This window comes from Natrix helvetica (assembly GCF_964273705.1).
Source record: "Natrix helvetica genome assembly, chromosome: 4".
Lineage (NCBI taxonomy): Eukaryota > Metazoa > Chordata > Lepidosauria > Squamata > Natricidae > Natrix > Natrix helvetica.
In genome coordinates, this window is record NC_138550.1 from 68,636,533 (window position 1) to 68,655,625 (window position 19,093).

General features: G+C 45.4%; 1 protein-coding gene across 2 annotated transcripts in view; it reads left to right on the forward strand.

Moving 5' to 3' along the window:
* HDAC3 (histone deacetylase 3) overlaps positions 1 to 6,688 on the forward strand; it is a 47,661-nt gene extending 40,973 nt beyond the window's left edge. For both annotated transcript variants that reach the window (XM_081950478.1, XM_081950479.1), the window contains exons 13-15: positions 1,456 to 1,535; positions 5,355 to 5,512; positions 5,684 to 6,688. In XM_081950478.1, the coding sequence (XP_081806604.1) occupies positions 1,456 to 1,535; positions 5,355 to 5,512; positions 5,684 to 5,753 (308 nt within the window). In that variant the 3' untranslated portion in view covers positions 5,754 to 6,688. The remainder of the gene's footprint in view (positions 1 to 1,455; positions 1,536 to 5,354; positions 5,513 to 5,683) is intronic.
* Positions 6,689 to 19,093: the final 12,405 nt, after the last annotated feature.

Here is a 19,093-nt window from a genome sequence, read left to right on the forward strand (position 1 = left end):
GAGGCAAAAAAATGCTGTATTCGGTGTATAAAACGCACCCAGATTTTCAGCCTCTTTTTTGAGGAAAAAAGGTGTATTTTATACTCCGAAAAATACGGTATTTATAGCCTGGTCATGAAGTTATGCACCACAGTGATCATTCACCCTTACCACCCGCCGCACAGACGCTACAACATGCACCATGCCTATTTCCCCCACTATCCTGCCTTGCCGGGTCTCCACAGGCACTGGGCCTGCTTTGCTAGCGAACCGAATTCCACTTACTCCTTCTTTACTGTACTTACTTTTTGAAGGGCCCCAGAAGAGGCTGACATGGCAGAGAAGCCAAAGTCCTTTATTTATTCAGAAGCTGGTGAAGCTGTAAGAACGTGAGATACAAGGAAAACAGCTTTGCCCCATCTGACTTCAGCTCCTCTGCCATGAGGGCCTGCAGGCCTAGTTTGGACCCACTCTGGCCAGTGCTGAGCAGCCTCCTGCTTGCTGTTGACTAGCTAGTTAGAATGAACAGCTTCAGGGATTGTGGCAACAGCTACAGCCAATCAACAAGGAGCTTGCAGCTCAGCCAGATGCGACAAAGGAAGCAAGCTCCTCCTTGATTGGCTACTGCTGCTGCCCCAATCCCTGAAGCTGCCCTAAAGCAGGAGGCTAAGGCGGCCTCACCCAGGTCTTTTCTACTCCCAGAGGCCTGCTGGTCATGTGGCCCGCAGTTGGCAAAAATGTTTTCCTTAGATTTCACATTCTTACAGCTTCGCCATCTAAAAGTAAGTAATCCATGGGAAATGCGGTGGGGAAGAATAAATGGAATCTGGGATGCTAGCAAAGCAGCCCCAGTCTGTGAACACCCAATGGGGCAGGATGGGGGTAGGAAGCAGTTGTGGAGAGCATGAGGTATCTCAGTGGATTGGGGGAGGCTTTCGGTGGTCTGCTCATGCACCAGGCCCTGCATGCCCTTCCCCATCCTGAGATACCTCATGTGAATTTATGGACCTATGCATTTGATTAGCGAATGCATTGTAGAAAACAGGGAGGGTTTCCTTTTATTTAATGTGGTTCAATCAAAGGAATCCTTGAGTTACAAATGTAATTGGGAAGCTCCATTATATTAGTAACATTACTAAAGTAAGAGCCGAGGTGGCACAGTGGTTAGAGTGCAGTACTGCAGGCTACCAGCTGACTGCTAGCTGACTCACTGGCTCAAGGTTGACTCCTTCCGAGATGGGTAAAATGAGGACCCAAATTATTGGAGGTAATATGCTGACTGTAAACCGCTTAGAGAGGAGGGGGGTGTAAAAGCACTATGAAGCGGTATATAAGTCTAAGTACTATTGCTATTGCTAACTTGAGGATTAACTGTATTTCCTCAGAGGAATAGCTGACTGTTGTTGTGCTTGATGTGTGCTATATATGGATTTCTCTTTTTAATGTATAAGCATTTCTCTTTTTTTATCCATAAAGAATATTTTGAATACTTTGCTCCAGATTTTACTCTCCACCCTGATGTCAGCACTAGAATTGAAAATCAGAACTCAAGGCAGGTGAGTACCTCCTATAAATGAACAAATTGACCCTTTCCTTTATTTGCCTCCTTTCCAAAATATCTCCTTTAATTGTTTCTAAAGAAGCATTATTAGTTTTTCAGTTTACTAAGCCTGTGCCTAATAGTAGATTAATTTTGTTAGTATGTTTTACCCTTAACCACAGATATACTACTTCGGTTAAGCTATTACAAACATGAGGTCGTAATGATAGCTCATACAATTTTCTTAATCTATGAAAATAATAGGTGGGATATGTTGTTAAATTTACTTTATATAGTTAAAATTTTCATTTATTGATCAAATTAATAAATTAGCAAATCCGTTTCAGTTCATTACATAGCTAAAAATTTATCGACCAATTCCATCATTAGCAAAAAGACATTCAATGTTTTTATGGTTGAATCTAAAAATTAAATGTATAGAGCAATAAACCAAAAACTGTATTAATCTCCACATCGCGCAAGTCACCTTTTGTTTCTCTATCTTTTTTTCCAAACAAAGTTTTTTACTTTTTGTTATAAATTTTAATTTTTTTGTAAACAAAGTGTTGCACAGATTTTCCCCTTTAACATTCTCTCATATACATAATTCATTTTACATAATTTTTTCTTAACTCATAAACAATATCATCATTTGCCCCTTCAGAAATAAACCAAATTTATCATTTCATTTTCCATCTGTTATTCTATTTTCTATAGGTAGCATTTATCCTCAAATTCAATTTTTATATAATAAGCATTTTACTTAATTAATTATCCACAATTAATAATGTTAATATAATTCTCTCACATCTTAATTAGCTACATATCATTAAAACTATTAACATATTTCATTTTATTGTACTAATACCGTGATGGCGAACCTATGGCATACGTGCCACAGGTGGTGGGCGGAGCCATTTCTTAGGGCACATGAGGCACAGGGCAATGGCTCATGTGCCCTAAGAAATGCTTCCGCGGACCGCCTGTGGCACGCAAGGCGTTGCCTTGTCAGCTCCAGCGTGCATGTGTGCGCTGGCCAGCTGATTTCAGCCTTCATTTTCGGCCATTTTTTGTCCTCCGGAGGCTTCAGGAAAGGGAGAAAAATAGTCCTATGGGCAATCCAGAAGTCTGTTCCCGAACTTCTGGTTTGCTTGTTGGGCCATTTTTCGCCCTCCAGAGGCTTCAGGAGGCTTTCCTGAAGCCTCCAGAGGGAGAAAAAAGGCCAACACAAAAAAGGGAAGTTCGGGAACAGACTTCTGGGTTGCCCGTAACCTCCAGAGGACAAAAAATGTCCAACACGCAAACTGGAAGTTGGTAAACAGGCCGTTTCTGGTCTCCGGAGGGCCTGTGGGGGCCGGGGGAGGCTGTTTTCACCCTCCCCAGGCTCCTAGAAAGCCTCTGGAGCCCAGGGTGGGTGAAAAACGGTGCACCATGTCATCATACACCAAAAGCAAGGGGGAGGGTCACACATGCATGCGCTGAGGGGAGGGTGCATAGAATTATGGGTGTGGACACACACGTGCACAACACCCCCCCCCGTCTCCCCCCGCTTTTGGCACATGATGGCAAAAAGGTTAGCTATCACTGTACTAATATATCCCTTCTTTCCCTTCCCTCTTTTCTAACCATTTTCTCTTAATTCATCTCTTATTCTCTTTAATTAATTTACTTACTTTTCATTAATTTTCTGGTTGTCCTTTTATCCCATGTTCTTAGTTTTTTTTTCTTTTTATATGTATTATGTCTTTTCTTCTGAATCTTTTCTATCACTTTTGGATAGATTGTTTAAAAAACCCTCCCCAGGACTTCTCTTTTTCGCTTCCCACTATTTCCCTCTTTGTTTTGGGATTGTTACTTTTTTGAATACCATTTCTTTTTTCCTCTCTGCTCTTTCTGTGCCTCTGTAAATCTCAATAAAATTGTCTAACTGGTTTTTATTTTCAGCTTCTTTTTCTACAATATTAACTTCTTGCTTCTCATTTGTGTTCCTTTTTCCCAGTTCCTCTCCTATTTCCTGTTCTATGTGTTTCAATGATTTTTCTGGTTCTTTATTACCTTTTAGTATTGCACATGCATCTTTTAACATTTCAAGTAGTTCTTCATACATCCCACACTCCATGTTCAAAATTAATAAACTTTTAATGCCATTATATTTTACAACAATTAATTAAGCCCCTCTTCTTGTTTCCAATTTTAATAACCGGCCCCAAAGTAGTCCAGTGCACTTCAAAAGTTTTTTATTTTCTTCCTCAACCGTAGAAAAACAAAGTTAAACAATAGGGAAGGACCATACACTCCTTAAAAATTCTCAGTGTATTCTACTTATCTTTCCTGTGGTCAAGGTCAGATTTTACTGCTGGGCTTTGTTTCAGAATGTTGCTGTACTTTCTTTCCTTCAGTAGGTGGCTTTTACGATCCCACAATACGATCAAATCAATAACTTGTCAAAGTTGCCAGAAACCAAAAACTCTAAATCTACACAGAAAATTTGCTCTTTCTTCTCCGAATCTTTTACTTTTGTTATTTTAGACTTCTCCAATTCCAATTATATATTCCAAAATCTTCTTGGGCTCTTAGTATTTTAGTCACCAGCTTTTTTTTACCCTCCCTCCGTATTCCAAGTACAAATTAACTGCTACTTTTAAGCTCTGGAAAAAAAAAATTAAGCTCCAAATTTAAACTCCTTTACCCTTGAATTGGCTAATCTTTCTCCCGGTGCCAGCGTTCTGTCCAAACATTGCTCCTGCTCCAAGCTTAGTCTAGTTGCTCCAGCTTTGGGGTGGTCATTAAAAGATGGCCTCCACCCCCACTGTCGAATTGGAGAGCATGTTTCCAACCTGCCCTGGAGCTTGCCTAGCTCCTCGCTGTTGTCCGAAACGCCTCTCCTTCTTCACCATCCCTTCAGGACAGTTCTGGTCCAAAGACCTCCCGATGATGGTTTGCTTGCTGGGTTTTTCCAAAGCTCTTCGGAGCTCAATAATTTTCCAGCCGTTCTCGCCACGACACTTCTGGTTTCTTTCCTTTGTTTCTCCATCTTTGAACTTCAAGCTTCTGCTCTAATTTTTACATTGGTCCACTGAATGATGGCGCTAATTTCTTTAGAAAATAGTAATTCCCAAGTCTCTAGAGGAGTAGGTGAATTTCCGAGATTTCTAGCTCCTGGTCGTAGTCCAGGTAATTGCACTACAATATTATGACTAGCGATTCTAGATCTATTGCTTCCAAAAGGTGCAGAAGACTATTTGAATTTGTTCTTGCCATATAAATTATTGCATGACGTAGATTGCACCTGGTCATCAATTTCATTGGGAGCTTCATCATCGCTGATGTCAGAATCTGTGGTAGTGGCGGGTTCCTCGTCGTCCATTACAAAATTTTCATCGCAGTCCAATTCCACTTCACTCAGATCACCCTCTCTGCTTCTTCATACCATTTTAGAACAGTTTCTTCGAAGTTTGGATAACCAAACGCAATCTTTTTGGTGGAAAACTTGGCCTCGATATTATTAAATATATATACATTAACAAAGATCTGCGGTCAAAATGATCGAAACTCAAATTCAAATGCCACTACAGAAAACACTAAATAACTAATGCAAGCGTGATGCTGCATACACTCTTATTGGTGGGAAAACAAAAGCTATTTGCAACCGGAACGGGCCATTTGTAAAAATAGGGGTGTTCTGAACATTTTGGAAAACTGTTGCGGTCACTATGACTGCGGGTCTATGATTATGGGTTAAGTTTGATGGCCGCAAAAATGATGATAGGAATTTGATCATCTTTGCTGAAGTGATTTGCTTAATAGGATTTTGCTGCATTTTGTGTCTGTGAAGTACTTAGATCAAATACGACAGACAATATTTGAGAATTTGAAGATGCTGAATCATGCACCTAGTGTCCAGATCCATGATGTCCCTTCTGATCTTCTGAGCTATGATCGCACAGATGAACCTGATCCAGAAGAGAGAAGTTCAGAAGATAATTACAGCAGGCATGTTTTTATATTTGTCCCTCAAATAAAAACTATGTATTTTAACCTGATACTCGAGAGAAACCCCAGCAGTTACCTCCCAGAAATCAGTATGCATTGATTTTTGCTACATTATCTTCTTATCCTATGTAACTTATTTATTATTATAATTTAACTTATTATATCTTGCAGGCCAGAAGCTTCCAATGAGTTCTACGATGGTGACCATGATAATGATAAAGAAAGTGATGTTGAAATATGAGACCTGGATCCTATAATTTACACTATGTGAAATCGTATGGATGATAAGACTCTAAGGGAGCAATAGGTTCCAGTAGAAACAATTGATTGAGCACAGAAGGCAATGAGGTTTCTACTCAACCCAATTTTCAGCCATTATTTGTGGGAATAAACATCTCTCACTTCAGGTTCATATGAGGGTCAGGTTGTTACTAGGTGACCCTGTTCAATTTTCATTCTGCAATGACCATCACTTTTCACAAGGCTGCTGCTCTTCAAAAAAGGACAGGATTTGCATTATATTTTGAACCATTTTTCTTACTTTTATTTTCCTGAAGAGCCTAATTAGAAACTTGCAGTAAAAAGTTCACCTACATGGACAAATTTTCTACCTTCTATAGCAATGGGAATTATAAACGGAGATCAGATAATGTTGGTGGATATTTTGCTTGACCATAGTAGAATTTGAGAAGTCATGTAGCACTCCAATCATGTGGATTCTTTTAAAAGTTATCTTGTTAGTCTTTCTGCCTGGAGATGCTGTGTATTGCATGGCAATATGCCCATTGAGAAATTAATTTGGCAGTTTTTTATGACTTTTATAGCAGATGTCTATAACTTATTGGACATACTTCTGTTTTTGCTTCGGTAAAGGAATATTATTAAAGGAAAGAGTCCTGGACCAAAAATTAACTTCAGTGCATCCATCTTTTGCTATCTGTTAAAAGTCCCATGTTTTGATTTTCGGTATTATTCATGCTTGAATTCTAAAAGAAAGAAATTATAAGGATACTTTTCACAGAAATATGTATCATTCTCCTTTTTACCCTTTTCATCATTATCCTGATATCTGAAGTATTTCTTTGACTGTACTGAAATGGAAAGAGATTTCCTAACCTTAATTCCTCCTCATCTAATGTGGACTTAAATCTTTTTAATTAAACTGCATGTGCTGAAGATAGTTGCTAACATTTGAGAAGTTCTTTTCAGCTAAAATGACAAGAGAGGCAATTGCCCTTCTCTTACATCTTACTATCTTAATATGTAAGATATTACCGGTGGGTTTAAAATATTAAACCCAATATTTCTTATTTTCCTTCTCTTTTGATCATTCCCAGTTCATCCTGCTATAGCTTAAAAGTTTGTATTTAGTAGCTACAGATACAATACATTATGAATCTAAAATTGCACAGACTATGAAACTTTGTTCATTGCCATGACTGCAAAGCCTGGCATTAGCTTGGGAGGCTCCCTCAGAAAGCCCTGCAACAGAAAGCTCCTTTTCCCATAGTTTCATATGTGAGAAGGTTGAGAGGCTTTCCACATCAGACTGAAGCAAGGCTGCAGGATTACCTCACTTCAGCCTTAAAAGCGTACTTTCAAAAGCTTTAAAGAGAAGCATAACTTCTGAGCTGCACACAGCCCTTGTGCTCTTTTTAAGGTGCCCTAGGTCAAAGTTTTTTGTTAAAGCTTTCTGATGGATGTGTATCCTTCAGGATACATTATCAGAAAAGAAACAAATGGCAAAGCCACAATTATCACAGATATATCTAATAAAGATTATAAAGTTAGAACAGGCAAAGCCTAATGCCATCAAAAGATGCACTGTATAAGGGATAAATGCCAACCTAAAAACAAAGGCCTTGATTCATTGTTGGAATCTCTTGCAACTCGAATTCTTGATGTTTTGGAGTGGCTGTCATGGCCACTATGTTCTAACCCTGTGATGGGAAACCTATGGCATGGGTGCCAGAGGTGGCACGCAGAGCCTTCTCAGTGGACACGCACGCCATTGCCCCAGCTCAGCCAGCTGGTTGTCAGGTTTCTGACATGCGCACACTTGCTGGCCAGCTAGTCATTGGGTTTCCTAGGTGCGTATATGCATTGGCCATTCCGGTGCTCTGGTGCGTGCGCACCTTCTGGTTTGGGCACTCTGCCTAAAAGGTTCACCATCACTGTTCTAGCCAATATGCCTGCCTCACAATTGAAAGAGAAAGGGCATTGGCACCTACCTGATACACTTCTTCTAATAAGGTGGAGATAGCATACATGCATGGGTTGACACTCCGTGCTCTGATTGGACTGAGTCTGATTACTAATTAACACACTTTATAATCCCCTCCTTGTGGGTAACTCCACCCAGTTTTCAGTGAAGGAAAAAAAGACAGACTTAATGGTGTTATCCAGCAAATAGTTTAGTAAGTAATCTCTTAAAGCAATTCTGGAAAACAGTAAAATCATCCATTAAAAACAGGAACCAACTGAAAGAACCCCAGACAGAACAGTTGCCCCATGTGGGAGGGGCAGGATGCTATCTCCACCTTATTAGAAGAGGCGTATCTGTTAGGTACCAACGCCCTTTCTCAATAAAGGTGGAGATAGCATCCATGCATGGAACACACCCAAGCTGAACTGTCCTCAACGGTGGGACCCCGACTGTTCTGGACCTGCTGCGTCTGTCCGAACCACCTGTAAAACTTGGCGGCCAAACTGCCAATGCCAATTTGTTCAACTTATAGTTCCTAATAAAGGGAGAAGGGAACGCCCATGCTGCAGCCCTGTAGATCTCATCCAGGCATTGGATGCCGGTGCCAACCACTGCCTTTGCACCGTGATGATGAACAGCTGAGGTGCTGGGATGGTGTCAGCCTCCATTTTGTGCTCCTTGAATAGGGTGCTGGCCAATGGAGGTTGCTCTGGGGCAGTGGCAGTCACTGCTGGTTGCCTGAATTTGGAGGAGGCCTTGGCCTTGCTTAACAATGGCTTGAAAAGAGCAGAAAGAAAAAGCCTGTGCAGGTGGGCTTGTCTGGGGCAGGGTCATCCTCGGAAAGGTCAGTGTCACTGATCTCCCCCTCTTCAGAGGCGGGGAAGGGGCTACAGATGAGCTCAGCCGGAGATAAGTGGGCGACCATTTCTGGTGTCATACCCGCCCAAGGGGCAGACCGGGAAGTCCCTGTCAGAACCCCCTGTTTCCTCTCCTGCAGGCCTGCCACAATGCCCTGCTTGATGGCTTCGGCGATGATGTCTTGGAAGCCAGATGCCACAGTGGATATGCTCGGCATTGGGTATGCCGCTAGTACATTGGCAAGAGTGACCTCTGGGTGAAGGTAGCCTCTGCCGGTCTGCTCAGTGGCCGCAAAGGGTGCTGCCCCAAAGCCCAGATGTGTCTATGGGCAACATAGGGCTAAAGGGGCCTTGTCTGAAGTCCAGCTGCAGAGGCGGCACTGGGCTAGGGTGGGTGGAGGGCACTGGAACCTTGTCTGGGCGCTGCTGCGATGGCTCTGCTGTCTCCCTAGCCTTGGTGGCTGATTTGCAGTCCTTTTTGAACTTGGAGCTCTTGGATGAGGAGCTCTTAGTGCTGGGCTTCCCCCCTGACTGGTTCTGAGGCGGTGACTGCTGGGGGGGGGAGCGACGGCCTGCCCCAGCGTGAGCAGCCCTCTGGTCTCCGAAACAATCCTGGGTACTCCAGCATTGCTATCGGACACGCTGCTGTCCGCCATTACCACTAGTAGAGAGATCAGAGAAATAAAATGGCCGCAACCTCCGTAGCCAGCCCCGCCCTCTTCAAAATGGCATTCACGCCTTTTTTGGTGCAGCCCTGGCCTTGCTGGGCAGGAAGGAGCACTGCGGGCACCTAATAGGCCCTGTCTGCTGTTGGCTGCCGATAACGCCACTCCGAGCTGTCCCTCTAGCCTCCACGGTGGTCCTGCATGCCGGGCAGTTCAGGGCGCGATTCTGGAGTGCTGCAAGTGCATGCACGGTGTATTCAAGCCGCTGCAATTGCGCCGGGGATTCCAGCCATGGTTGAGGCTTTGTATTTCACGCACCGCGGCCAGAGCTAGAAAGCCACGCAGCTGGGGGCCTTGCCACTGTCAGTTTGTTGCCCAACTGAGGGAAGACAGGGCATGTGAGGCCGCGGGCCGAAGCCCTGTGGCCGATGGTATAAGGGCTTCCGAATTCCCAGTCTACTCACGGCCCTGTCTACCAGGTTTGTCACCCGTCAAAGTCTTTGTTCTCAACGAGTAGAGATAGAATTCACAGAAGGGAAGAAACTGGATAACACAACAGAGTGGACTGAGTCGAAAACTGGGTGGAGTTACCGACAAGGGGGTGGGGTTATAAAGTATGTTAATTAATTAGTAATCAGACTCAGTCCAATCAGAGCACGGACAGTGTCAACCCATGCATGGATGCTATCTCCACCCTTATTGAGAAAGAGCAATTTCTCCATCAGATTTTAGGAAATGGGATGAAGCTTCCTGAAGGAATACTAGATTTGAATACATTAACATTTTAAAGTTCATTGTCAGCATATTGGCTATGAATAATAGCCATAACAAGTATATATGAGATTTCTTTCCTGTTTGTAAACTTTCTGTATCTAACTTCAAATGTTCCACATTTAAATAACAATCCCCTCCTTGCTCTTTTGAATGTTATCTAATAAGTAGGCTGTCAACACCTAAGGCGTTTCCATGACTACTATCAACTTGAGAGGGGGGGGAATGCCATGCATACTTTTGGCCAGAGTAAAAGTCTCATTTCTGTACTGAGATGTGAATGCGCATGTCCAGAACCCTGCCATAACGTCCTGTTGGAGAATGTGATTGATGACCTCAGCCAGAGGGGAGGGGGCACAGGGGTAAAGTTCAGACGCCATTAAGTGTGATTTAGTTTCAGCTACACAGAAGTCCGTGCCAAGATGTTAGTCCTAATAAATGAATGGGGTTTTTTTGAACTTTGTCTCAGGGTTTGTAAAGTAATTAGGCCAACTCTTGGAAACTTCACAGATAGCTGAAACTCACTTTTAAACATCTATCAAGATTTCTGGGCTTCCTGAGTCCTGGGCTCCCCGGTCACTCCCCAATATTTGGAATGCTTGGAGGGAAAATCAGGCAACCATGGCAGAAGGTGGATTATCGGAAGAAAGCCTGATTTCAGCTGGAGGAGTTCAACCAGTCCTCGACATCAGGGCTCCAGACTTTCAACCTGCGATGCCTTTTCCAGTGGCAGAAGCAAGAAAGGATGAGTGCTGGTGGAAATTAGCCCCTAAAACAGCTGAAGTTGAGTTTCCTTACCCCAATTCCCAAATAAAGGGAAGGGTCTCAAGCGAACTGGCAAGGGTGGACTGGATGTGGGACTGGGCACAAGCCAGGCTCCCAAAGCCCCAGAGGGAACCCTTGGGGAGTGCAATAGAGCAACTGAGGGAGGAGTTTGACCGGGCCACCCTTCAGGAGGAGGGGCCATCATGCCACCCAAAAGAGAGAGGAGGGACATCTGATCCTGTTGAAGGGAGGAGACTCAGACTGGAGCGCAGCCCCCCTCCCCCTCCCGATAGGAGAAGGAGCCCAAAACGGCAACCAGTGCCTCTCCCACGCTGCAGGCAGGCTGCCAAAAGCAGGCAAACCCCTCCCTCTCTCCGAACTAGGGGTGAAGATGACCAGCCATGTCAGGTGCAAGCATATCAAGGCCGACAGGAAGCTGGGGATTAGGGCTGAATGACCCACCCCAATTCAGGGGAAAGTTTGATGGAGACTCATACCAGCTAGCCCTATTCCTTGATTCAGCTGATATCCACCTAGAACACTATGGGCACCTCTACCCATCCCCCAGAGCCATGGTGAATGCCATCACAGACAGTCTAGAGAGAGAAGCAAGGGAATGGCTAGCAGCCCTCCACAGGAGGAGAGTCCCCCCAACTGCAAGACACAGATAACTTCTTGCAACTGCTAGAGGCCAGATTTGAGGAGGTGGAAGAGAAGAACCCATATGCAGAAGAGGAACTCAGCAACCTAAAGCAGAGGGGTCACCCCATCAAAGAGCACATCCGTGAATTTAGGAGGGTTATAGGAAGGCTACCCCCTTTACCAGAGTGGCTGCTAGTGCATTTTTTCAGAACCAGCCTGGACAAGCAAATTGCCCAAGTAACTGCATACTGTGACATCCCAAATCAACTCTCTGAGTGGTTCCAAGTAGCAACAAAAGTCGACAGCGGGCTGTGCACCAATGACATGACAAAGCAACCGGACACACAAGAGAGAGGTCAACCCGACCTGAAACCATCCAGCCAGCAGGGAACCACAGCACCACAGCAGGCTCTGAGACCAGCCCTCCTTCGAAGTCCGCTGAAATGCTACAGATGTGGGGGGATGGGCCACATGGCAGCTGCATGTCCAACCCAGCCCCAAAATCAAGGCAAGACCCACCGCCCAGGGCACGACCAGAATGAGGGCCCAAACAGACCACCAACATGTCCAGGAAAGCCCTCCAGTCTGTAAATGCCCCTTCCCCCTCAGGCGAAAGTGATGGAACCCCAGGCAATGACAACCAGTCGCCTGAATCATATGACAGTGAGGACGAGGGAGAAAATGACCCAATGGTGAGTGAATCAATTCACCCTTTCCTTTTTCCAATATGCCTCACAGCCCAAAAACAGGAAATTGGGGATTTTCAAGCCCTAATAGACTCAGGCTGCACAAGGTGCTTGATCAACCTAATCACAGTCCTGAAACTGGGGATCAGAGCAAACAGACTGGCCCACCCGATCCAGTTCGAGCAGGTCAACGGGTCCCTAATGGAAGGAGCCTATGCCACCCATCTGACTGAACCAGTGAGACTAGAGCTAGCGGATCACTGGGAAGTAATTCGATTCATAATAGCCTCCAAAATGATAGACACAGTCATACTGGGACTTTCCTGGCTAGACAAGTGGGGACCAACTATCTGATGGCAAGGGGTTACCTCAAGGGCCCCCCAAACCCTCCCACACCAGCAAGCAGAAGCACCAGCCACGCTGGAAACCCCCCAAGAGAGCCCACGAGAACAACTGGCAACCACATCCGATAAAATCCCAGAGGCCGAACTGATTCCGATATATCAGGACCTCACAGAAGTATTCAGCGAGGCCAGGTGTGATGTTCTGCCTCCCCACCGGGAGACAGACTGTGCCATTGAAATCATCCCCGGGGCAAAAATACCCAAGCCCAAACTGTACGCCATGACGCCCCGGGAAATGCAAGAGATGTGCAAATACATAGACAAAAACCTAGCAAGGGGGTTCACTGAGCCAGCCAAGCCATGGGTCGCAGCACCAGTCCTCTTCAATGAAAAAAAAAGATGGAACCATGAGATTGTGTGTGGACTTTCGAGGAATAAATGGGGTGTGCATACACAACCTATACCCGCTCCCCCTCATGAAGGATATGCTGTCTCATCTGGCCAAGGGAAATGTCTTCACCAAACTAGACCTCAGAGAAGCATACTACCGAGTACGAATCAGAGAGGGAGATGAGTGGAAAACAGCGTTCAACTGCCCCATAGGGAGCTTTCAATTCAAAGTGATGCCTTTCGGGCTGCAGGGCCCCCCAGTGGTATTCACGCAGTTAATAAACGAGGTGTTGCACAAGCACCTCTACAAGGGGGTCCTCGTCTACCTAGATGACATCCTTATCTATACTGAAACCATGGATGACCACGTACCCCTGGTCCGCCAAGTACTGAAAAAACTTCTGGCAGCCAACCTGTATGTCAAGGTATCAAAATGCGAATTCCACCATACACAGTTAGACTACCTGGGTTACCAAGTGTCAAATGAGGGAATAGAGATGGACCCAGCAAAAGTGCAAGCCGTCTTAGGCTGGCAACCCCCTCGCACCCGCAGGCAACTACAAAGTTTCCTAGGTTTCGCGAACTTCTATAGGCAATTCATCTCCTCCTTTGCGAAAATTGCCAAACCCCTAACAGACCTCCTGAAGACAGGGAGCCCAGGAACGAAACCTTGTCTGGGACAACCCCTACAGTGGGACCTAACCTGCCAAAAGATGTTCGAAACACTAAAAGAAATGTTTGCAAAGGAGCCAGTGCTGAAGCATTCTGACCCCGAGCAACCTTTCATGATCCACGCAGATGCCAGCAACATGGCAGTGGGAGCGGTGCTACTCCAAAGAAGCAACCAAGAAAACTTACAACCCTGCACCTACACCTCCTGCAAGCTCACAGACACAGAGAGACGATGGGCCGCATGGGAAAAGGAGTCTTTCGCAGTGAGATGGGCACTGCTAACCTGGAGACACTGGTTGGAAGGGGGCCAGAAACCGTTCTAAGTCTGGACCGATGACAAAAGTCTAGAGGCACTTAGGACCCCATGGAAGCTATCACCCAAACAAGTCCAATGGGCTCAATACTTCAACCATTTTGATTTTGTTTTAAAGCACATTCCAGGGGGTAGGAACTTTCTAGCTGACGCCCTCTCCCGCATGCCTCAGTACAAATGCGAATGGGAGCACGTAGTGGATGCCATCCTTCCCTCTACCCAAACCACTGCACAAGTGACCACCAGACGGCAACGCCATGACCAGCAAGACCAACTTGCAAGCGACCTATCCACAAGGCTCAAAGCTGAACTGCTAGCAGACCCCTGGTTCCAAAACAACCAACACATCTTGACAGAGAGAGATGACCTTGCATGGAAGGGGACAAAACTCTATGTCCCAGAATCCCTATGTACCCTAGTTCTCCAGAGGAGTCATGATGCCAAACCAGCAGGCTACTTTGGGTTCCTAAAGACTTTACACTTAGCCCGGAGGCAATTCTGGTGGCCTGGCATGAAGAAAGATGTAGACAGTTACGTGAAAAGTTGTACCATTTGCGCCACAATGAAGAGACAACCAAGAAACCCCCTGGACTACTGCAAACAGTAGCAGAGCCAACGAGGCCGTGGGAGGAGATCACAATGGACTTTATAGTAGAGTTGCCAAAAAGTGGGGGAAATTTAGTGATTTGGACTTTAATAGACCTGTTCTCCAAACAGGCACACTTCATACCCTTTAGCGGACTACCCTTGGCTCACAAGCTGGCTAAAATGTTCGTGAAGCATATCTACCGACTGCATGGAGTACCTCGAAGAATTATCTCAGACAGGGGGGGGTCCAATTCACGGCTAGGTTCTGGAGGGTGTTCCTGCGGTCCATTGGATCATCTCAGGATCTTAGTTCAGCTTTTCATCCGAGATCCAATGGGGCAGCAGAGAGACTGAACGCCATGGTAGAGCAGTACCTGAGGTGTTACGTGAACTATCAGCAGTCAATTGGGCAGACCTTTTATCTTTTGCTGAGGTCGCATACAATAATGCTGTCCACAGTAGCACAGGACTCACGCCATTCAATATAGTGAGCGGTATGGGCTTCGTCCCAATGCCTGAGTATCCAAGGTATCCCCTCTCATCAGTCAGCTTGGCTGACTGGTTGTCGATGCTGAAAGCGACCTGGGAAAATGTCAAAAACACACTGGCTAAACTGGCACAAACCTATAAGAAACAGGCAGACAAACACCGGGCTCCGCAATGGCCATTCCGGGTGGGAGAGAAGGTTTACCTCTCCACAAAATATTTAAGATTAAAACTGCCTAGCAAGAAACGGGGGCCAAAGTTTATGGGACCATTCCCCATAGTAAAGATCATCAACCCAGTCACAGTGCAATTGAAACTGCCTCGATTGTTGGGGAAGATACACCCAGCATTTCATAGCAGCCTCTTAAAACCTGTGATTGGATCCACTCTGAGACCACTACTCTGGGAGCCCCTGGGCCCTGTGGTCATAGGGGGCCAAACTCATTATGAAGTTCAACAAGTCCTGGATTTGAGGTGGCACAGGAGACAACTCCAATACTTAATCAAATGGAAGGGCTACCCCTTGTCAGAGGCATCTTGGGTGAAAAGTAGAAATGTCCAGGCTGATCGTCTTATAGCAAAATTCCATGCAGAAAATCCAAGCAAGCCTGGGGAAGGGACACATCCCTAAGTTATACACCTGTACTCAAATTGCTTTGTTTTATACAGGTTGCTTTCAGGAAGTGAGGGGAGCCGGATGTCAGCACCTAACGCATTTCCATGACTACTATCAACATGAGAAAGGGGGGGGGGGGAATGCCATGCATATTTTTGGCCAGAGTAAAAGTCTCATATTTCTGCACTGAAATGTGAATGCGCATGTCCAGAACCCTACCATAATATCCTGTTGGAGACCTCAGCCAGAGGGGAGGGGTACAGGGGTAAAGTTCAGATGCCATTAAGTGTGATTTAGTTTCAGCTACACAGAAGTCCGTGCCAAGATGTTAGTCCTAATAAATGAATGGCGGTTTTTTGAACTTTGTCTCAAGGTTCGTAAATTAATTAGGCCAATTCTTGGAAACTTCACATAGGCTTTATATTGGATTATTTCCAATTCAATTTCCTACATATAAGGTAAAACCACTGAATTCAGTAACAAAACAGGAAGGGCAAGGGCGATGTCCTCAGGTCACCTGAAGACAATATATATAGAATTATTTTTATTCTTAAAAATAAGAATTCAGCTATTTACAAACCATCTTGTTAATTGACTAAGACTTTATGTCAGCTGGACCTCCAGCATGGGGTTCGACTGCTGCATGCTTGCTATCGGCTGGGCCTGTTTAGAGTACAGGTCTAGGACTGTCCATATTGCAATGTGCCTGCTGCTCTCTGGCAGATCTACTATGAACTCCATGGCAATCTCCTCATATGGTCAGATGGGATCAGCCATGGTCTGCAAGAGGCCTAGGGTCTTCCAGGTCTCAATTTCATTGATGCACAGACCACTCTTCACATAGATCTCGATCTCTGACCTCATGCGAGGCCACCGGAACTGCCATCTGGCCAGGTATAGGGTTTTAAGGAACCCAAAATGGTCAGCCTATTCGACGTCATGGCACCGCACAGCCTATTCGACGTCATGGCACCTTGGGACTTAGGGTAGGTGATATGTATAATTTGTCACTCTTCCGTGCCAACCTGTCCCTGTGAGCCAGGAGTCATTTAACAATGCGATTAGCAGCTCATTATCAATTCATATCCTGGGCCTTTCCCCATCATCTGAGCTGCCGGTTGGCCGTCTGGAATGATGGCCTGAACTACATCTTCCTGGCAACTCTTGTATTGGGACATTCACTGCATCGGCTAAGAAGTTCTTCCCTGCTGGGACATATTTTAGGGTGAAGGTAAACCATTGGAAGTACTGCGCCCACCGGATCTGCTTTGGGGACAACCGCCGTGGGCCTCAAGGTTTTGTGATCTGTCAAACCCTCTAATGGCTCCTGGGCCCCCTCTATAAATGTCACCACGTTAGCAACGCCAACCGCATCGCAAAGGCTTCCTTTTCCCATATCGCTCAACCCCGTTCCATCTTTGTGAGCTTAGAGGAGATATATGCACAGGGTTGCATATGACCTTTTTTATTCCTTTGTAACAGGACAGCCCCCATGGCCACATCGTTGGCATCAGCCTGCACGACAAATGGTCATCAGGGATCAGGGTGTTTCAGGACTGGCTCCTGAGCAACGAGCTTTCAGCACTTCGAATGCCCTTTGGCAGTTCATCGTCCAAAGGAGGGGTTGTCCAGGTTTTGCCACAGTGTGTTTTGTTTCCAGCAGGTCAGTCAAAGGTAATGCAACCTTGGCAAATAATGGGACTAACTGTTGATAGAAATTGGCAAAGTCAAGGAAACTGCAACTGTCTACGCATTTTTGGGGCTTGCCATTCTAACACAGTTTGGACCTTGTGTGGATTCATTTCCACCCCATCACTGAATATTCAGTAAACCAGGTAATCTAGATGTGTTTTGTGGAACTCACACTTTAAGAGTTTCATGTATATCTTGGCCACTAACAGTTTCCGTGTCAGGCCTGTAATTATATTCTTTTTAGGATCTTTGGCCTGCCACACTTTTTAATAATTCTCTATGCTGTTTCAATAGTGTAGTAGTTGGGAGGGGGGAATAGAAAGGAGTAGGATTGTAGAATGGATTGTTGACATTCTTTTGTAGAAGCCAAGGTCATCTTTTGTCTCCGCACCTCGACACCTGGCCGGAAGAAGATGGGTGTATATGCCAGCGTGGAAGATGATGATTGGAACATGTGATGGATTTGTGGGTGTGGGGAGAGATCATGAACTTTCAACTGGGTGAACCCAGAGGAGGTACTTCCAGAGTTGGAATTTCCATAGCCGTGCTAACATGCCTGCGGAATAAATTGCACCTTTAAGGATGTTTTGCCTTGGACAATGATTTATTTCTGCATGGTATTTAGAACCCTAACATTCCGTGTCAGATTTCCTAAAAATGCCCTAATTGATTCATGAATATCGAGCCAAATTTCAATACAAAACTAGTCATTTATTAGGAGCACCATTAGGCAATGTCTTTTCGCAGTCAGATCTGAGCTTTGTTTGAGTTATAGCTGAACTTTACTCCTGTTCCTCTCCTCCCCTCAGACTGTGTCATAAATCACATTCCTCAATGAGGTGCACCCCTCCCAAGCCTGCTGCAGTAATCTGAGATCCGACTTTAGCTGAAAGTATGCATGGAATCCACTCTTCCCCCCTTCTCTCACTATGGCAACTTTAAGAGTTGACATTCCATAGCACTTGCTATACCAACTGGTTGTGCTCTTCCATAGTGGTGGTGTAGATTAAGATGTCATCCAGGTAGACAAGGACCACCCAGTAAAGGTGTTAATGCAACACCTCATTGATAAGTTGCATGAACATAGCTGGGGCTCCTTGTATCTTAAATGGCCTCACCTGGAATGGGTAGCTCCCCAAAAGGACAGTTGAATGTTGTCTTTCATTCGTCCCTCAGTCTAATCCAGACCCAGCAGTAGGTCTCCCATAGATCTAACTTGGTGAAAAACTGTCCCTTTGCCAACATCGCAAGCATGTTTTTCATCAAGGGCAGGGGAATATAGGTGTTCCACACAGACCCCTTTAATTCCCTGGAAGTCGACCCATAAGTGTAGAGTCCCATCCTTCTCTGAACAATATGGGTGCCGCCACGTGGAATTGACATGGTGAGATAAACCCCCTAGTCAAGTTCTTATCGGTGTACTGCTGTAACCCCCCCATCTCCTTCAGCATCATCGAGTACATCCTTGGCTTGGGTAGTTCCGCTTTGGGGATCAGTTCGATGGCACAGTTGGTAGGGCAGTGTGGGGGTAGGACCTCACATTCTTCCTCATTAAACACCTCTGCCAGGTTTGTGTAGACTGTGGGAAGGGGGCACCTCTCCAGGGCCTTCCCTGTATCCCTTCTGGGCTGGCCACCATCTCCCTCTGCACCTGCTCATGGAGCGGTGGGTTAGGTCCAGTCATTATTCTTAGCATCCTAAACCCTGCCTCACACCAGATTGTGGGTCCTCACTTGTCCAGCCACGCCAAGCCCAATATTAAGGACCCAGTCATTGTTGCTACTGCAATAAATCTAATCATTTCCCAATGCTCTCCCATTTCCAACATCACCAGATCTGTGATGTGAGTAGCTCCGCCCCAAGCACCGAGCTGTCCACTTGCTCAAAC